Source organism: Hylobates moloch, unplaced genomic scaffold, assembly GCF_009828535.3.
Source record: "Hylobates moloch isolate HMO894 unplaced genomic scaffold, HMol_V3 SCAFFOLD_2, whole genome shotgun sequence".
In the NCBI taxonomy this organism is placed as follows: domain Eukaryota; kingdom Metazoa; phylum Chordata; class Mammalia; order Primates; family Hylobatidae; genus Hylobates; species Hylobates moloch.
This window is the reverse complement of record NW_026652277.1, coordinates 15,381,416-15,401,068: the sequence shown is the minus strand read 5'-3', so window position 1 is coordinate 15,401,068 and position 19,653 is coordinate 15,381,416. Positions and strand designations below refer to the sequence as shown.

Here is a 19,653-nt window from a genome sequence, read left to right as displayed (position 1 = left end):
AATGAGGTACCATTCCATGGTCATCTAGACTGTAAAATATTTAAAAGTCCTCCTATAATAACAAAAGTTGAGAATCCCTCACTCCTCCACTGATAGTGGGCATAAAATTGTAGCTACTTTGGAGATCAGTTGGCACGTCTGATCAAAAGAATATGATCATTCTCTATGACCCAGCAATGCCATTCCTAGTTTGGGTGCCAGAGAGTAACCCTTGTACATAGGCACATGGAGGTGGATATATGAATGTTCAGAGCTCAGAGTAGAAGTGGGAAAACTGGAAAAAAAAAAACCATAAATGTTCATATGCAAATGGAATGGATAAATAAAATGTAGACTATTATTCAATAGGATGCAATGCTATACAGGAATTAAAAAGAATGAGCTAGACTGATCTATGTATGTATGTATGTATCTATCATCTATTTTTCTATCCATTCACTCATCTATGTTTCTATATATCTATATATCTAGCTAGCTAGCCATCTATCTATTCATGGATATTTCTCACAAACATAAAACTGAGGGTAAAACACAAGTACAAACTGCTAAGTACAGAAAATATAATGCCATTTTTTGTTTGTTTGTTTGTTTGTTTTTGAGATGCAGTCTCACTCTGTCTCCCAGGCTGGAGTGCAGTGGCGTAATCTTAGCTCACTGCAACCTCTGCTTCCCAGGTTCAAGCAATTCTCCTGCCTCAGCCTCCTGAGTAGCTGGGACTACAGGCATGTGCCACCATACCCAACTAATTTTTGTATTTTTAGTAGAAGCGAGGTTTCACCATGTTGGCCATGCTGGTCTCGAACTCCTGACCTCAGGTGATCTACCTCCTGGACTCCCAATATGCTGGGATTACAGACACGAGCCACTGTGCCTAGCCAAATGCTATTTTTTCTTAGGCAAAGACTTTATAATCAAGAACCCAAAAGCAAATGCAACCAAAACAAAGATAGATAGCTGGGACTTAATTAAACTGAAAAGCCTCTGCACAGCAAAAGAAATAATTGCCAGACTTAACAGAAAACCCACAGAGCGGGAGAACATCTTCACAATCTATATATCTGGCAAAGGACTAATAATATCCAGAATCTACAAAGAACACAAAAAAATCAGCAAGAAAAAAACAAACAATCCCATCAAAAAGTGAGCTAAGGACATGAATAGACAATTGTCAAAAGAAGATATACAAATGGCCAAGAAGCATAGGTAAAAATGTTCAACATCGCTAATGATCAGGGAAGTGCAAATCAAAACCACGATGTGATACCACCTCACTCCTGCAAGAATGGCTATAATTAAAAAATTTTTTAAAATAGATGTTGGTGTGGATGTTGTGAAAAGGAAACACTTTTACACTGTTGGTGGGAATGTAAACTAGTACAACCACTATGGAAAACAGTGTGGAGATTTCTGAAAGAAATAAAAGAAGATCTACCATTTGATCCAGCAATCCCAGTACTAGGTATCTACCCAGAGGAAAAGAAGTCATTATATGAAAAAGATACTTGCATATGTGTGTTTATAGCAGCACAACTTGCAATTGCAAAAATATGGAACCAGCCCAAATGCCCATCAATCAACAAATGGATAAAGAAAGTATGGCATATTTATACACTGTGGAATACTACTCAGCCATAAAAATGAATGAAATAATGGCATTCTCAGCAACCTGGATGGAACTGGAGACCATTATTCTGAGTGAAGTAACTCAGAAATGGAAAACCAAACATTGTATGTTCTCACTGATAAGTGGGAGCTAAGCTATGAGGATGCAAAGGCATAAGAATGACACAATGGACTTTGGGGACTGGGGAGAAAGGGTGGGAAAGGGGTGAGGGATAAAAGACTACACATTGGGTACAGTGTACGCTGCTTGGGTGATGGGTGCACCAAAATCTCAGAAATCACCACTGAATAACTTATTCATGTAATCAAATACCACCTGTTCCCCTAAAACCTATTGAAATAAAAAATAAATTTAAAAAGAAAATATAATACCATTTTTTTTTAGTTCACAAGACTGCACCAAAGACTACTCTATCAATTGTTGGCAAACTACAGCTAAAACTGGCCCATCATCTGTGTGTGCACAGCCTATATGCTGGGAGTAGTTTTTACATTTTTAAATGGCTGGAGAAATGTTTCTAAAGAATAATATTTCATGACACATAAAAGTTATATAAAATTCAATTTGATTTCCGTGTTCCTATATGAAATTCTATTGGAACACAGCCAAGCCCAAGCCCATTATTTAACATATTATCTACGGGCTGCTTTTGTTACAGGACAGAATTGAGTAGCTGTGACAAAGATTATACAGTTTGCAAAGCCCAAGACATTTATATAGTCCTTTACAGGAAAAGCATTGTAGACCACAGCCCTATATTATTCATGGCATTATTTTTTAAATGGCCAGAAACACATACATTTAATTCCTGATGGTGGCAACCTCTGGAGGGGGAGGAGGGAAGAGGAATGGAACTGGGGACAGGTGTCAAAACGTGCCATAATGTTTGTGAATCACAATTTACAAACATTGTCCATTCTTCACAATTATTGATTCTTCCTGGTGAGAATACCTGTGTTTCATGTATTAAAGTCTTTATATTTCTCTGTACTTTTAAAATGACTCAGAAAAGCTAAAAATACACGTATTGTGTAGACATTTTTCTGTATCAGTGTATACAAATCTATCATATGTGTGTAACAGTTGAATCTTAGTCTATCTTATAGATAGCAGATGTTTCTTTTTGAGTCCCTTATTTATAAACGTTTAAGTTGCTCCAGTTTTTGGTGTCACAAACAGTGTAGCAATATTTTCATACTATTTCTTCTGTGTGTGTGTGTGTTTGTGTGTTTTAGAGACAGGAGAGTACTTACTCTGAGACTTTAGAGACAGAATACTCTTAATCTGTCACTTAGACTAGAATACGGTGGCATGATCCTGGCTTATTTCAGACTCTACCTCCCAGGCTCAACTGATCCTCCCACCTCAGGCATGGACCACTACACCTGGCTAATTTTTTTTTTTTTTTTTTTTGTAAGAGTTGGGGTTTTGCCATGTTGTCCAGGCTGGAGTGCAGTGACGCTATCGTAGCTCACTGTAGCCTTGAATTCCTGCCTCAAGTGATCCTCCTGCCTTGGTCTCCCAAAGTGCTGGGATTACAAGCATGAACACAGTGTTATTATTTCTACTGAACAAAATACTGAAAGAATTTTTTGATCAGAAGGAACTATACATTTAAAATTAGGATACATGGTGCCAAATGCTGTTCCAAACTTCAGCATGAAATTATTGTCTTGAAGTAGAGCAAATGTTACTAATTTGGGGCCAGATTGGCAAGTCACAAGTGGTAAGTTATTACTGCTTTAATTTGAGGCTCAGTTTGTTTATCTGAATTTTCAGGCTAATTTATTTTTACCTGTAATGCCTGTTTGGATCCTTGGAAATTGTTTTCTATTGAATTTTAGTCTTTTTCTCATTGATTTGGGGGCTCTTACATATTACATTTATTCCTCCTTTTCTTGAAAATTTTTCACTTGGTTTTCATTTATTAGCTTTGTTAATCGCCTCCTGCCACTTAGAAAACTTGACATTGTATGCAGTCGCTATAAAAGCTTTTCTGAGCTTTTGCATTTGCTTTCTCCATAGTTTGTGATATGCTAAGAGACTTGCTTGGGTAACTAATGGGCTCCATCCTCTCCTGCACTGGCCCTTTTGCATTCTGTGGGGTTGACAGTCCTCCCTGGGTAACCCGATGCCTTCCTTCTGCTTCAGAGGACATGCGGCCCTAACCTAAACGTGTTGTCCCATGTCAGTCAGCGGGTTTGGTTAGGAAAACAGAAAGCACGTTGAGTATTACAACTAGGAAGGAATTTCACGCAGAGTCTGGCAGGTTTTCATGGACGTTGGCAAGGAGAGGGTGTGAAAGTCTGGAAAGTTGCTACCTGCAGACCAAGGAATCTGGAAGTTCAGGGATCACAGGACTTGATCTCTGCTGTCCAAAGGACTAAAGAGGTGATTGTCAGGAGGGTATTTGGGAGCCGCTGGAAGAACATCACATCTGTCACCGCTGATGTCCACATGCTTCCTGTGGCTGTCACCAGAAAACAATGGCTTCTCTTTCTTTCCCTGTTCTCACATCTCTCCTGAGCCTCTCATTCATTCAGAATCCTGCTCATTAGAAAGTCTAGGAAATATATTTTTCATACTTTCAGTCCTTGCCATAAAGAGAAGAGACTGGAAGGGCTGACACAGTGCTGAGTATTGACAGACATTACTTGGAAGTAGTTTTCACTAAAGGTCAGATCAAATTAAATCAAAAACATCCTCCATGCATCAAAGGTTCATTGAGCACTAGGTTGACATAGTAATGAGCAGTGTGTCAGCTTATTTGGCATGGAAGAACCTTGCTTAGAAAAGGGAAATAAGAAATTAGGGAAAGCTCACCTTCACAGTCAACCCACATACATCTTATTTGAAATTTTATTCAATTATAATGTTAGGTTCAAAGTCAGAGAATTTATTGAAATAATAAAACAGAATTTTAGAAAGGTGATTTGTTGACTTCAAAGGTCAATGCGAGGACGACAAACACAGATTGAAAACTCATCTCAGTAAATAGAGACCTGGGACACTGGAATTCTGCTCTGTTATAATCCCTGTATTAGACATGAAATTAATGAAGCCCGTTCATTTGTACCCTTGGTCCAGAAGAAAAATATTACTGAAAAATAGCCCAGTTGACACTTGCAATCAAGTTATTACACAGTTCATCCTATAACGGCAGAAAAGATATCTTGGGAATCACACAGGCAGAATTACATAATTTTAACCAGCAAAGGAAGGTCCTGTTCAGAGCTGACTTCTTTTTTTCCCTAGAATTCATTTCCTTCCTCACTGAAATCTGATCTTCTGAAGCCCTTTTGGGATCTCCTTTAATTCTGTTTGAATTTCTGAGGCACTGGTCTTCTTTTCATGGCTTTTTATAGTTTAGTAATTTTAAGACTACTCTAGTACTCTCTCCCTATGTGTAATCTAAGCCACATTGACAATGTTGTGACGTGTCATAATTTCATTCCTGAGTGCCACAAGTCACTACTAACAACATATTATACCTGTGTGTCTGGGAGGGTTTTTTGAATTCTTGGACTTAGGTTGAATTTCTAGGTTCCAGAGACAGAGACAGAGAGAGAGAATTATATTATATATTAAAATATTTTATATGACTATATCAATAAATAACTAAAATATTATATTTACTATATTATATATCTATTTTATATATTTTATAGATATATTATATATTATATATCATAAATCTATATTAGATATATTTCATATATTATATATTTCATGTATAATAGACATATTATAATATAAATATATATCATATATCTATATTATATATAGATATATTTTATATATATAATATATAGGTATATTATAGATATAATATAGATTTTTAAAAATATGTATATATTAAAGCCATTGACCTTCATGTAGTTGTATTGCTGCAAGATCTCTGTAGTACAACATCAACATCCCAGCTTAAGGGGGGATACCTTAAGCTGGTGATACCAAGCTGTGATACCAAAACACAGACTTACGCTGTCTTAAACTATCTTAAGCTATCTCTAATTAAGAGATTTAAAAATGAAAAAAAAACCTATGGACCTTCGGCTATATTGCTACAAGATTTCTGTTGTATGACTTCCCAATTTACAAAGAACTTTCACACTCACTTATCTCATGGAACCTTCGTGACTTTACGACCACCTGTGCAGGAGGAGAAGAGGAAGCTATTCTCAGCCTCATTTTACAGAAGAAATCGAAACTGCAAAAGATTAAATGAATTGCCCAAGGTAACCTAGTCAGTGATGGCAAGAATCTTCAGCTTCAAATTCTGTCATCTTCCAAGCTGCCTAGACATAAATAGAAATGTCTATATTTTCCAGTTTAAGCTACAAACTGTAAGATGCTGTAATTCTTTGTTAGTCATGTGCACTTTGGGTGAGGATTTCCAGAACTTGTTTTTTAAAAACATCTGGAAACATCAAAAGCCTAAGATTTTTAAGAGGGAAATTCATGATTTTCTACTAACATGTCAAAATGTAAATTTTAGGCTAAGATTGAGTATGTATAATTTATTCTTTAAACAGTCTGTAATCATAAGTAAACTCAATTGAAAGTTTAATTACATGTTTATTTTGGCCTCGCTTAACAGGAATAAAAAGTTTATTTTGTAACGTATTTTTAAAAAGTCAAGGAAGAAAAAATAAAATGCATACCACAGGAAACACACAAATAAGATGCCCTTAGTACAAATACCTTTTGAAATTCATTAGCTATTACTGATAAAGCTCTAGTTAAAACTGTGCAATTAGAACCATGTGTGAAATAGTTGAATATGCAATCAAGAGTGAAAGAAAACATGCATGCTTTGCTTTATTTTATCTTATTTTATTTTATTTTAGTTTAGTTTAGTTTAGTTTAGTTTTTTGAGACAGAGTCTCACTTTGTTGCCCAGGCTAGAGTGCAGTGGCACAATTTCAGGTCACTGCAACCTCCACTTCCAGGTTCAACTAATTCTCATGTCTCAACCTCCTGAGTAGCTGAGACTACAGATGTGCATCACCACGCCCAACTAATGTTTGTATTTTTAGTAGAGACAGGGTTTCACCATGTTGGTCAGGCTGGTCTCAAACTCCTGGCCTCAAGTGATCCACCTGCCTTGGTCTCCCAAAGTGCTGGGATTACAGGTATGAGCCACTGCACCTGGCCAAGATGTATGCTTTTCATTAAGAACTAAAGTGTGTTATAGTTGGGTTGAGTTTCTACCCAGATGGCCCCACTCATGCTGACATGTGCAAAGTGTATGTACAACTGTGTTGGGGTGTTATCTACTGTGGCTGTGTAGACATGTGTTACTCAGTTAAAAACCAAGACTTTGGAGTCTTTCATGCTTGTTCCTGCTAACACATGCTGGGAAGCCTCTGTTATTCAGAGTAGGCAGAATCCCATGTGTTTCACTATTGGGAAAGATTTGGAAATATTTAGAGCAGTTATAAATATGTGGTCTTAAATATGAAATCAATAACTGGAGTGTAGATTCAAGGATACCAGAGTCTACACAAAGTTTGCAAGACAGTTACCTCTGAAATGCAAATCTTAAGAACATGCTTCTTTTAAGTTGTGAAATGTCATGGTTGAATACATATTTTCATGTCATATTTATCTAATGGGAGTCATGCTCTAACTTAGACTTAATCAAAGAGAAATCCCCCTCTATATGAAAATTGGTGCTCAAGTTTTTTTTTAATTGACAAAAATTGTATAAGGCTGGGTACAGTGGCTCACACCTATAATCCCAGCACTTTGGGAGGCCAAGGCGGGAAGATCGCTTGAGTTCCGGAGTTCAAGGCCAGCCTGGGCGACATAAAACCCTGCCTCTACCGAGAAAAAAAAGCCCTGCATGGGAGCATGCACCTGAATTTCCAGCTACTTGAGAGGCTGAGGTGGGAGGATCACTTGAGCCCAGGGAAGTCAAGGCTGCAGTGAACTGTGATCATGCCACTGCATTCTAGCCTGGGTAACAGAGTGAGACCCTGTCTCAAAAAGCACTGTAGATATTTATCATGTACAATGTAATGTTTTGATCTATTTATACATTGGGAAATAATTAAATCAGGCTAATAAACGTATTCATTACCTAGCATGGTTGCCTTTTGTGTATATGTGTGTGTGTATATTAAGAATGTTTAAAATCTATTCTCTTGGTCACCTCTCTGTACAATAAGTCTCCATAATTTACTTATCCCAACTGCAACTTTGTACCTTTTGACAAACATCTCTCCAATCCCTTCTGCCCTCCCCAGCCTCTGGTAACTACCATTCTACTGTTCGCTTCTATGAGCCTGACTTTTTTAGATTCCACATATAAGTGAGATCATGCAATATCTGTGGTTTTGTGCCTGGCTTGTTTCAGGCACAAAATTATTTGTGCCTTGGCATGATATCCTCAGGTTCATCCTCATTGTCACAAATGAGAGGATTTCATCTTTTAAGGCTAAGTTGTGTTCCATCATATGCACACCACATTTTCTTTATTCATCTGTTGAAGGACACCTAAGAAGATCCCATATCTTGGCTCTTATGAACAGTGCTGCTGTGAACATGGGGGTGCAGATATATTTTCAATATACTGATTTCCTTTCCTTTGGATATATGCCCAGCAGTGGGATTGCTGGATCATATGGTAGCTCTATGCTTAATTTTTTGAGGAACTTCCTTTACTGTTTTTCCTAACATCTGTACTAATTTATATTCCCACCAGGAGTATGCTAGGGGTCCCTTTCTTCATATCCTTGACAACACTTGCTATCTTTTTTCTTATTGATAATAGCCCTGCTAACACGGGTCAGGTGATGTCTTACAGAGGTTTAATTTGTATATCCCTGATGATTAGGGATGTTAAGCATTTTTTCACAGATACCTGTTGGCCGTTTGTATGTCTTCTTTCATAAAATATCTATCCAGGCCCTTTGGCTAATTTTTAATCAGGCGATTTGTTTTCTTGCTGTTGAGTTCTTTATGTATTTTAGATGTTAGCCCCTTATGTATGTATAGTTTGCAAATATGTTCTCCCATTCGTAGGTTGCCTCTTCACTTTGTTGATAGTTTCCTCGGCTGTGCAAAAGCTTTTTAGGGGATTGGTTGGGTAGAGTGCATTGGCTCTGGTTCTAGGTGGGTGCAGTAGTATAGTTTCTCTGAAGCTTCTTCAGCTGTGATCAACATCAGTGATGACAGCAGGATTTGTGGCCACGGTGGTGGCAAAGTAGGTTGTTAGGCTTCTTGATAGCAAGAGTTTCAGAAATCTTTGTTTTCATTTTTCCCACAGTGAGAAGACATAGCCAAGGAGATCCCTTTTTGTGTTGGGTCTGACGTGGACGGCAGGCAGCCACGGGGTGCTATGTTTCAGGTCACAGGTGCTCAGAGTGGCTGTGGAACTAGAGTCCTGTTGTTGAACTACTGTAGCCCCTGTGACAAGGGCACAGGTTCACTCTTTGGGTGTGGGTAGATGCAGCTCTACCACCAAGCCAAGGGCTGTGACTGCAGCAATCACCTGCAGCTGAGGCCCAGGAGGCAGGGATGGAGCTGTGACAGTGATCCTGGGTGTCAGGGTGCAGCGCTGGCATGGCTCTGCAGAGAAAGAGGTATTTCAGAGGCTCAGGCCCTGGAGAGCAGGGCACAGCTGCAATTCAGGTTCTGGAGCCAACAGGGCATACGAGAAAAAATACCACATCGTGTTGACTTTGAACCCTGGAGTGCTGGACACAGCAGTGGACCAGGCTCTGTGAGGCCGGGTGCAAATGTTGGCTTCACTCCCCAGGGAGGTGGGGAGCCTCAGCAGCTCATACTATGGAGGGCTGAGCTCCAGCACTTAAGGGAGGTGGGTGTGCTGCTATTTGGCCCAAAGGTTGGGTTGTACAGCTCGGAGAAAGCTATGTTTCCCAGAGAGGGTGGGCAAAGCACAGGCTCGAGTGCAGAGTCACAGGTGCTCCTCTGCACCAAAGCACAAGGTTGGTTCTGGCGCCGAAGGGGTACAGCTCCTCTGTGGGTTTGGATTCAGCTTTTCTGCTGGGCCCACGCTCTGAGTAGCTGGCAGCACGGCACAGCAGCAACTGGGATGGGGAGATGAAGGGCCCAGGGCGTAGAGAGCTGCAGCAGGTTGACTGGGGATTGGTGTATGCTGTGTGTGTGTGTGTGTGTGTGTGTGTGTGTGTGTGTGTGTGTGTGTGGATAGTGCAATGATGGCAGAGCCTCAAGGATGGAGGGATGCAGTGGCTAGTGGCCCCCAGAGCAGGATGCACTCTAGCAGTGGCTCCTGTTTCCAGATGGCTCAGTGCAGTAGCAGCTCAGGTCACAGGAGTGGGGTACAAGGTGAGCTCCGTCTCTGGAGTTGTGCTGCTGTGTGAACTGCAGGTAGCTCCCCAGCTGGACTCAGGGCTTGTGAGGACTGCAGATTTCTGCCGAAGCAAAGACTGCAGGTGTCCACGACAGTGATGGGGCTCAGGAGGCCTCCTGCTCATCTTTTCCTTCCCGGTTCTGAGTTCATCCTGGCTTGGGAGATGAAATGGCAGAGGCAAGGTGTTTCGTTCCCCTCTCTCTGCAGCCATCCGGAGTTTCTGCTCTCACAGGGTTTTTGCCACTCCCTTGCTGTACTCCAGCGATCTCCTTAAGTTAGTCTGGTTGCAATGTAGTTGTTTGTTATTATTGTTTTCATCCTTTTTTGTAAGGGAGCAAGTGTTAGGCCCCTCTAGTCTGCCATCTGGCTGATGCCATCTGTCCTAAGTACTTTTTAAATGCTATTGTAAATGGGGTTTTTGTATGTTGATTTTGTGTCCTGCCATTTTACTGGATTTGTTTATCATTTTCAAATAGTTTCTTGGTGAAATCTTTAGGGTGTTCTATATATAAGACTATGTCATCTGCAAACAGAGACAATTTGACTTCTTTTCTGATTTGGATGTCTTTTATTTCTTTTTCTTGCCCAACTGCTCTGGTTAGGACTTAAAGTTCTACACTGAATAGAAGTGGTGAGAGTGGGCATTTGTTCCTGATCTTAGAGGAAAAGATTTCAACTTTTCACTGCCAAGTATAATGTTAGCTGTGGGCTTGTGATGTATGGCTTTTACTGTATGTAGGTACATTCCTTCTATATCTAACTTTTTAAGAGTTTTTATGTTGAAACTATATTGAATTTTGTCAAATGCTTTTTCTGCATCTATTAAGATGATATGGTTTTTATCCTTCATCTTATTAATGTGGGGTAGCACATGTATTGATTTGCTATGTTGAACTATCCTTGCATTCCAGGGTTAAATCCCACTTGAACATGATCAATGATACTTTTAACATGTTGTTGGATTTGAGTTGCTAGTATTTTGTTGAAGATTTTTGCATTTATATTTATTGAGGATATTAGCCTGTAACTTTCTTTTCTTGTAATGCCCTTGTCTGGCTTTGGTATCAGGATAATGCTGGCCCTTGGATTATTTCCTTCTCTTCAATTTTTTATTTTTTTGAGACAGAGTCTTACTTTGTTGCCCAGGCTGGAGTGTAGCAGCACAATCTCAGTTCACTGCAACCTCCACCTCCTGGGTTCAAGTGATTTTCTCATCTCAGCGTCCCAAGTAGCTGGGACTACAGGCACAAGCCACCACACCCAGTTTTGTTTTTGTTTTTGTTTTGTTTTGTTTTGTTTTGTTGGTATTTTCTAGTAGAGACAGTGTTTCACCATGTTGCCCAGGCTGATCTTGAACTCCTGTTCTCAAGTGATCCTCCCGCTTCGGCTTCCCAAAGTGCTGGAATTACAGGCATGAGCCACCATACCCAGCCTCTCTTCAATTTTTTCGGAGGAGTTTGACAAGGATTGGTATTAGTTCAAGTATTTTTAATGTACAAATTTATTATGTGTTTTAATTGGCTGCCACAAATTATTAACTATTCCTATCTTCTTTGACAGACAACAGAAAGATCAGAGTTAATGGAACCAAAGAACCTATCGAGTTCAAATCCAATCAGTGGTTTGGAGCAACAGTGAAAGCTCACAAAGGAAAAGTTGTGGTGAGTGTGAGCCGTGGGCTTGTGCTGCTGCTTTGGAGTATGGTGTGCACTGGAATGTTTTAAAGCTCATGTTTAGGAGAGCTCTTTCCTATAGGAACATGTTAGACTTTCAACGACAAGGCTGTTGGCATTTTAAAAGCAACTAAATGCTTAAAATTAAAGAATGTATTTTAGTGTTTAAAGCTATAGGAAATAAAGCCTGTTTTCCAGAACAGTAGTTAAATATTTTCAAATATTTCAAAAACAACTAAGAAAAGTAAAAGCTAAATCTTAAAGTGGTAAAATATTGTATTGCTTAAGACTGACTTAGGGGCTACTTAAAATCTGACCAGAAAAATAGGACTATTCCCATAAGGATGCTAAGTTAATCTGCTGTGGTTTCATTGATCCTTTTTACACCGAAAGAAAAGCTGTCTTTCATAATAATTTTTAAACGGCTAACTGCATGATTCTCTGAGTTCATTAACACGTTTTAAAGTAAAAACACTCATTCTCAAATAGATAATCTTTCAGCTTCAAAGTGCTATGACTTAATAATTCTATTATTTTATTGTTCTGAGCAATGATACATGTCTAAGTTACAAAGAAGCAAATAACTATTGAAGTAATCTGGAAGTCTTTTTTAGTTTGGGGAATTTTTCAACCTATTGGCTTTAATTTCCTTACAACAATAAAGCAATAACTTTGACCTTTAGGATTTGTTGAGAGCTACTTGAATTATGATTTAATAAGAATAAGTATCTAAAGGAAATGCCTTACTTTTTTTAGTCTGTTAACCCCAAAAAGATTTTGACATAAAACAGATAATGTATAAAGTGTATATAGCCCTCTCCAGTTAAGAAATCCAACATTTACAACATAGTTTTTGTACAGTTGTCTTTGCATTAATATAATTTTCACATTCCAGGATTTGTAAGAACTTTTTAAGGTGGTATATGACTTATGAGAATTGCTGTTGAAAAATTAACTCTGTAATAACTGTTTGGGGCTTTAAAAATCTTTTGGATACTGTTTTGATTTTTTTGTGTGTCTTGAAATTTTATCTGTAACATATAATAGTTGCATATTTATTCAATAATTGTAGAAACCCTCAAAAAATGGAAACTAAAATAATACACCATGTTCATAATAAAAATGATTAATTTTTGGCATGCCTGCATTTTCTAAAATATGTGATGGGAAATAGGATAATACAGAGTATATTTCAAGCTAAATTTTTTGAGTGCTGAAACTTAGCAGAATGAACATTTAAATTCTTTCCTATATGACGTAATTTTATAACTGCAAAATCCTACCTCCAGAAGTATCATTTTTGTATATCCAGGTACCACAGGTATACACAGCAGGTTTGGGTCAAAGCCTAAATATGTCCCATCAGTATGTTTCACATCAATGTGAAACTGAGAAGATTGAAAAAGAGTAACTTTTTAGAGCTAACATCAGGCAAACACTGGAAAGCATTTTCATGGCATGAAATGCCTTTTGGTGAAACAGAAGGTGAGGCCAGTTGGAGAAGATCAAGCTACACAAGTGAATGCTTCATGATGTAGATTTCCCTGTGCTTTTGCATCTGCACCTTATGCTGAATTTACGAACCAGACAACTTCGGGAACCTAGAAGAGTTAGAGAGTTTTGGAGTACTGGCCAAGACTTTACAATATATACAGAGGCAACACCAAACAACTGAAGTTGTAGAAGGGTAATTTATTTGAGACTAGGAGTTATCTTTACTAAAAATAGTTATACATTGGGCCAAATTACCAAGAACACATTTGGAAGCATAGATTACTTTCAAATTGGGATCTTTTTTCACTTCTCTGGAATTAAGTGTGATATCATACCATCAAATTAGAAGGCGGGCTAGCAGCTCTGTGTTCTAGGATTCTGTCTTTAGAGATGAGTATTTGGAGAATCAGGTACAATATTTACAGAAGGTTCAGGCAAGAAAAACAGAAGTCCAAACCATGCTAATGTTTTATACGTGTTTATTTCCTCTCTCATTCCTAACAAAATGTTATTTCATTTACTTGAAGAGGATTTTCATACAGTGCTCTTGTGAGAATCTAAGCTTCTGAAAAAGCAGCCAGATCATTTCATGTTTTTCTTGCTGTTGTTTCAATTCATTTTTGCAAATAATATTCCTGATATTAGGCAAACTAATTCAGAAGCAGTTCCCTCTTTTTACCATAATGTATTTCTAAAAAGGGGTCGTAGGCAATGACATAAAGTATGTCTTATTTTCTCTAAAGCAACATTCCTAAAATGAAAAGGCATGGATGAGGCATCAAATCAGTTTCTGATATGACAAATTATAAATCACAAAAGCAAAGATATAACAACAAATGCATAATCATTTGGTATTGTAAAACTATGTTCCAACTTCTATCTGACAGGCATGTATTTAATTCAACATGTTATACATCCATTAATCAAGTTTTATATGCAAACCTTCATATGTAAGTCCTGTGGGCAGTTAAATCAATTCCAAAAAAGGTTCCAAAGGATGAGCAAATATTTGTATAGTATGCAACATTATTTAATTTACCACTCTATATGTTAGCTGGAAATAAGCATAGGCCATTTTGTTTCTAACCCTTTGGTTATTTGCCGCCTTAGAATGGAGAGGGCATTTATGAAATAATTTGGATAACTCTTCTTTCTCAAAAAGATTGTCTGAGGCCTTTGGAGTTTATCTCAATAAATTTCTCCATAACAAGGAGGGCCAGAGACTTGAATTGCTTTACCTGTGGTGTTTAATGCCTTGGAAATGCTTGTAGCTCATTAACATGCTCTCTTACTGACTTTCTGATCATCCCTGATAAAAGTGCTAAAACAGGCATAAGATGCTTCTACTTTCAGTTCATGAATAAAAACCATGAAGTAAAAAACCAAGCCAAAAACACTGTGCAAATAGAGAAGTGCGTCCAGATGAAAGTCATTGTTTAAAAGTCATAAGATGCGGTTTCGGTGATAAACTAGAGGGCATCACAAAACAGAGGTTTACTAGCTTGTTTGCATCCTTTGATTTGAAAGTCATCTTTTAAAAGCAATAATTAGACACAGAAAGGAACTTGTTCTCATAAGACATCACACTGATTAATTCACTGTTTACATGATCATTTGCTTTTATGTAGGTCCAATTAAAAAGAAAAGAAATATGAGTTATTCGCTTTTAGGAATTATTTTCTGCTTGCTTTTCAGGGCAAAAAAAAAAAATTAATTTCTATGGGGCCTAAGTGCTGTGGCTCTTCCCTATAATTCCAGCACTTTGGGAGGCTGAGACAAGAGGATCACTTAAGCTCAGGAGATTGAGACCAGTTGGAGCAACATAGTGAGATTCTGTCTCTACAAAAAAAAAAACAAAAAAATTAGCCAGGCACGGTGGTGTGTGCCTATGATCCCAGCTACTTGGGAGGCTCAGGCATGAGGATCACTTGAGCCCAGAGGTTGTGGCTACAGTGAGCTGTGATCATGCCTCTACACTCCAGCCTGGGTGACAGAACAAGACCTTGTCTCCAAAAAAAAAAAAAAAAGTCAGAAAACTCATTTTTTTGCTTGTATTTTAATTTTCACCAATTCTACAGTGTGTTAACATTAAAAATTAGTTTTGGAAGTTTAATTACCTCTGATGACCAAGGTACTCATTAGCATGCTAGAAGCCAATTCATTCACCCAATAATTTAACAGTTTGTTATACCAATCATTCAAATAAAACTATAGTATGAGAAACCTACATCAAAAATGTATTTTTTTTGTCTTTGATGTTTCCTAGGCCTGTGCTCCTTTATATCACTGGAGAACTCTTAAACCCACACCAGAAAAGGACCCAGTTGGCACCTGCTATGTAGCAATTCAGAACTTCAGCGCCTATGCCGAGTTCTCTCCCTGCCGGAACAGTAAGCAACTTTTACTCCTTGAAACTAACATTAGCTCAAGCGCTTTTCTATTGTAGACAGGAGCGCAGGTAAGCTCAAAACACCATTGATAACTTAGAGGGTTGTAAGGAAAAAGCTTTGGGGGTAGGTAAAGATTTTTGTCAGTCTTACAGGTGTCTTGATGTGACAGCAAGTCAAAAGCGTGGAATTCTACTGATCTTCTGTGTTTTAGAACATTTCTGATTTATTTTGCAGAATTGATTGGTTCCTTATTTTAGGCCATAAGGTGTCATTTGCTGTTCAAAATTCACGCTCCATGTCCTAAAGAATGCTGACTGACTACTTTACTTGTTTATTGCCAAAATGGTGTTAGCTAGCATGGGTGGACCTGGGCATATGTTCAACTTGAGATTCTTGTCTGGCTTGTGTTCTCAATGGCTGTTTCTTCTTTACCAGCTGTGTATGCAGATTGTCTGCATGATATGCCTTTCTGCTTAAGATGTTTAATCCTTTTTTTTCAAAATGACCCTGTATACTTAAGAGTTCAAATCTCAACTGGCAGTTCTAGGAATCTTGTAGCCAAGCAGTCTTTAAAGCAAACCTGAGAGTGTCATCTTTGGGGCATTGTGTTTTAATCACTTTATCTCTGTGGAATACCCAAGACTTGGGATAGCATGATGGATGGATGGATGGATGGATGGATGGATGGATGGATGGATGGATGGATGGATTCATCTACTCAGAGTCCTTTAATTAACTCCTCCAGTTTTCGGTGTTCCAGATAAATCACTAGGATTTGTTGATAAGATACCTATGGATTTTCATTCTTGTTGATAATTCACAAGACCATATTGGAGGGAAAATGTAGTAGAAAGAACGTTCTAGGACTGATTTCAGGATACCGATTAAAAAAAAAAAAAAACTAAATCCCAAATTAGCTTGAGCTCTAAAACGTAAATTTTCCCCCTTTTGCCTGAGTGTTTTTAAAATTCAGGATTAATGTAGGGAAGATAATGATCAAATATCATAAATAAATGAAGAGAAAAAATAGATTAGTGATATTAGAGGGTTAACAACGAGGCTGCTGAGATTTAGAAGCCTAAAGAACTGGGAGCGGAACTTTTTTTTTTTTTTTTTGAGACAGGGTCTCACTCTGTCACCCAGGCTGGAGTGCAATAGTGTGATCATGGCTCAATGTAGCCTTGTCTTTCTGGGCTCAAGCAATCCTTCCACCTCAGCCTGCCAAGTAGCTGGGACCACAGGCATGTGCCACCATGCCTAATTTTTGTATTTTTTGTAGAGAAGGGTCTTTGCCATGTTGTCCAGGCTGGTCTTGAACTCTTGAGCTCATGCGATCCATCCACCTCAGCCTTTCAAAGTGGTGGGATCACAGCTGTGCGCCACCACACCTGGGTTGAACATTTTAACTCTGATGGCTTTTAGTGAGGATTTTTAACAAGGAGAAGATAATTGCTTTCTGTTTAAAAATACTGAAGTAAATCAGACACTTCTTCAGATTACAACAAATGTCAGCTGAATGGATGGTCCATGGAATGAGGATTTTATTTTAAATAGCTTTAAAGTAGGGGTTCTTTGTAGATCATAGGACTCAATTATTTATTCAATGCGGGATTTCTTTAAAAAAACACACACATATTGAGAAGTAAACTAACTCTTCTATGTTTAGGGAATACAGCAAAGAACAAGAGGAAAATAGCCCTCTGTTCAAGGAACTCGCTCTAGACAGTAAACATGTAAATAAATGTGTTTATGATACAATGTCAGGCAGTGAAAAGTGCTACAAAAAAATACAGCAAGACAAGAAAGGAGGGAGAGACCTGTGCTGGGGAAGCCAGGGGAGGAGCAGCATTTTAGACAAGACCGTAGAAAGGGATTCTTCTAGCAAATGATTATTGGAGTAGAGAGGAGAGAAACTTCCCAGACTCAGGCAACAACCAACATGAGGCATAGTTTGTGTCACGTTCCATTCAAAGTGCTGTGCTCTTGGGTTTGTTAAGAGGTCAGTATTGTTATGCTAAAGATAAAATCCCACAAACAATAACAAAGGAAATCCAAAATATATCAGAAAATGGGAGGGTGGAGCCAAGATGGCCGAATAGGAACAGCTCCGGTCTACAGCTCCCAGCCTGAGTGACACAGAAGACGGGTGATTTCTGCATTTCTGTTTGAGGTACTGGTTTCATCTCACTAGGGAGTGCCAAACAGTGGGTGCAGGACAGTTGGTGAAGCGCACTGTGCGGGAGCCAAAGCAGGGCGAGCCATTGCCTCACTCAGGAAGCGCAAGGGGTCAGGGAGTTCCCTTTCCTAGTCAAAGAAAGGGGTAACAGACGGCACCTGGAAAATCAGGTCAGTCCCACCCTAATACTGCGCTTTTCCAACGGGCCTGGAAAATGGCACACTAGGAGATTGTGTCCCGCACCTGGCTCGGAGGGTCCTATGCCCACGGAGTCTTGCTGATTGCTAGCATAGCAGTATGAGATCAAACTGCAAGGCCGCAGCAAGGCTGAGGGAGGGGCGCCCACCATTGCCCGGGCTTGCTTAGGTAAACAAAGCAGTCAGGAAGCTCGAACTGGGTGGAGCCCACCACAGCTCAAGGAGGCCTGCCTGCCTCTGTAGGCTCCACCTCTGTGGGCAGGGCACAGACAAACAAAAATTCAGCAGGAATCTCTGCAGACTTAAATGTCCCTGTCTGACTGACAGCTTTGAAGAGAGTAGTGGTTCTCCCAGCATGCAGCTGGAGATCTGAGAACGGACAGACTGCCTCCTAAAGTGGGTCCCTCACCCCTGAGCAGCCTAACTGGGAGGCACCCCCCAGTAGGGACAGACTGACACCTCACTCAGCTGGGTACTCCTCTGAGACAAAACTTCCAGAGGAACTATCAGACAGCTGAATTTGTGGTCTCACGAAAATCCGCTGTTCTGCAGCCACCGCTGCTGACACCCAGCCAAACAGGGTCTGGAGTGGACCTCTAGTAAACTCCAACAGACCTGCAGCTGAGGGTCCTGTCTGGTAGAAGGAAAACTAACAAACAGAAAGGACATCCACACCAAAAACCCATCTGTACATCACCATCATCAAAGACCAAAAGTAGATAAAACCACAAAGATGGGGAAAAAACAGAGCAGAAAAACTGGAAACTCTAAAAAGCAGAGCACCTCTCCTCCTCCAAAGGAATGCAGTTTCTCACCAGCAACGGAACAAAGTTGGATGGAGGATGACTTTGACGAGTTGAGAGAAGAAGGCTTCAGACGATCAAACTACTCCGAGCTATGGGAGGAAATTCAAAACAATAGCAAAGAAGTTAAAAACTTTGAAAAAAAATTAGACGAATGGATAACTAGAATAACCAATGGAGAGAAGGGCGTAAAGGAGCTGATGGAGCTGAAAGCCAAGTATCGAGAACTACACGAAGATTGCAGAAGCCTCAGTAGCAGATGCGATCAACTGGAAGAAAGGGTATCGCTGATGGAAGATGAAATGAATGAAATGAAGCAAGAAGGGAAGTTTAGAGAAAAAAAATAAAAAGAAACAAAGCCTCCAAGAAATTTGGGACTATGTGAAAAGACCAAACCTACGTCTGATTGGTGTACCTGAAAATGACGGGGAGAATAGAACCAAGTTGGAAAACACTCTGCAAGATATTATCCAGGAGAACTTCCCCAATCTAGCAAGGCAGGCCAACATTCAGATTCAGGAAAAACAGAGAACGCCACAAAGATACTCCTCGAGAAGAGCAACTCCAAGACACTTAATTGTCAGATTCACCAAAGTTGAAATGAAGGAAAAAATGTTAAGGGCAGCCAGAGAGAAAGGTCGGGTTACCCACAAAGGGAAGCCCATCAGACTAACAGCTGACCTCCCTGCAGAAATTCTACAAGCCAGAAGAGAGTGGGGGCCGATATTCAACATTCTTAAAGAAAAGAATTTTCAACCCAGAGTTTAATATCCAGCCAAATTAAGCTTCATAAGTGAAGGAGAAATAAAATACTTTACAGACAAGCAAACGCTGAGTGATTTTGTCACCACCAGGCCTGCCCTAAAAGAGCTCCTGAAGGAAGCACTAAACATGGAAAGGAACAACCGGTACCAGCCCCTGCAAAAACATGCCAAATTGTAAAGACCATCGAGGC

The 19,653-nt window shown here is 39.3% G+C and overlaps 1 protein-coding gene across 1 annotated transcript in view; it reads left to right on the top strand.

Annotated features, from left to right (window-relative positions):
• Positions 1-19,653, top strand: part of ITGA8 (integrin subunit alpha 8) — a 204,543-nt gene that overhangs the window by 20,480 nt on the left and 164,410 nt on the right. Inside the window, exons 3-4 of the mRNA XM_032163020.2 lie at positions 11,526-11,626; positions 15,399-15,522. Coding sequence (XP_032018911.1) covers positions 11,526-11,626; positions 15,399-15,522 — 225 coding nt within the window. The remainder of the gene's footprint in view (positions 1-11,525; positions 11,627-15,398; positions 15,523-19,653) is intronic.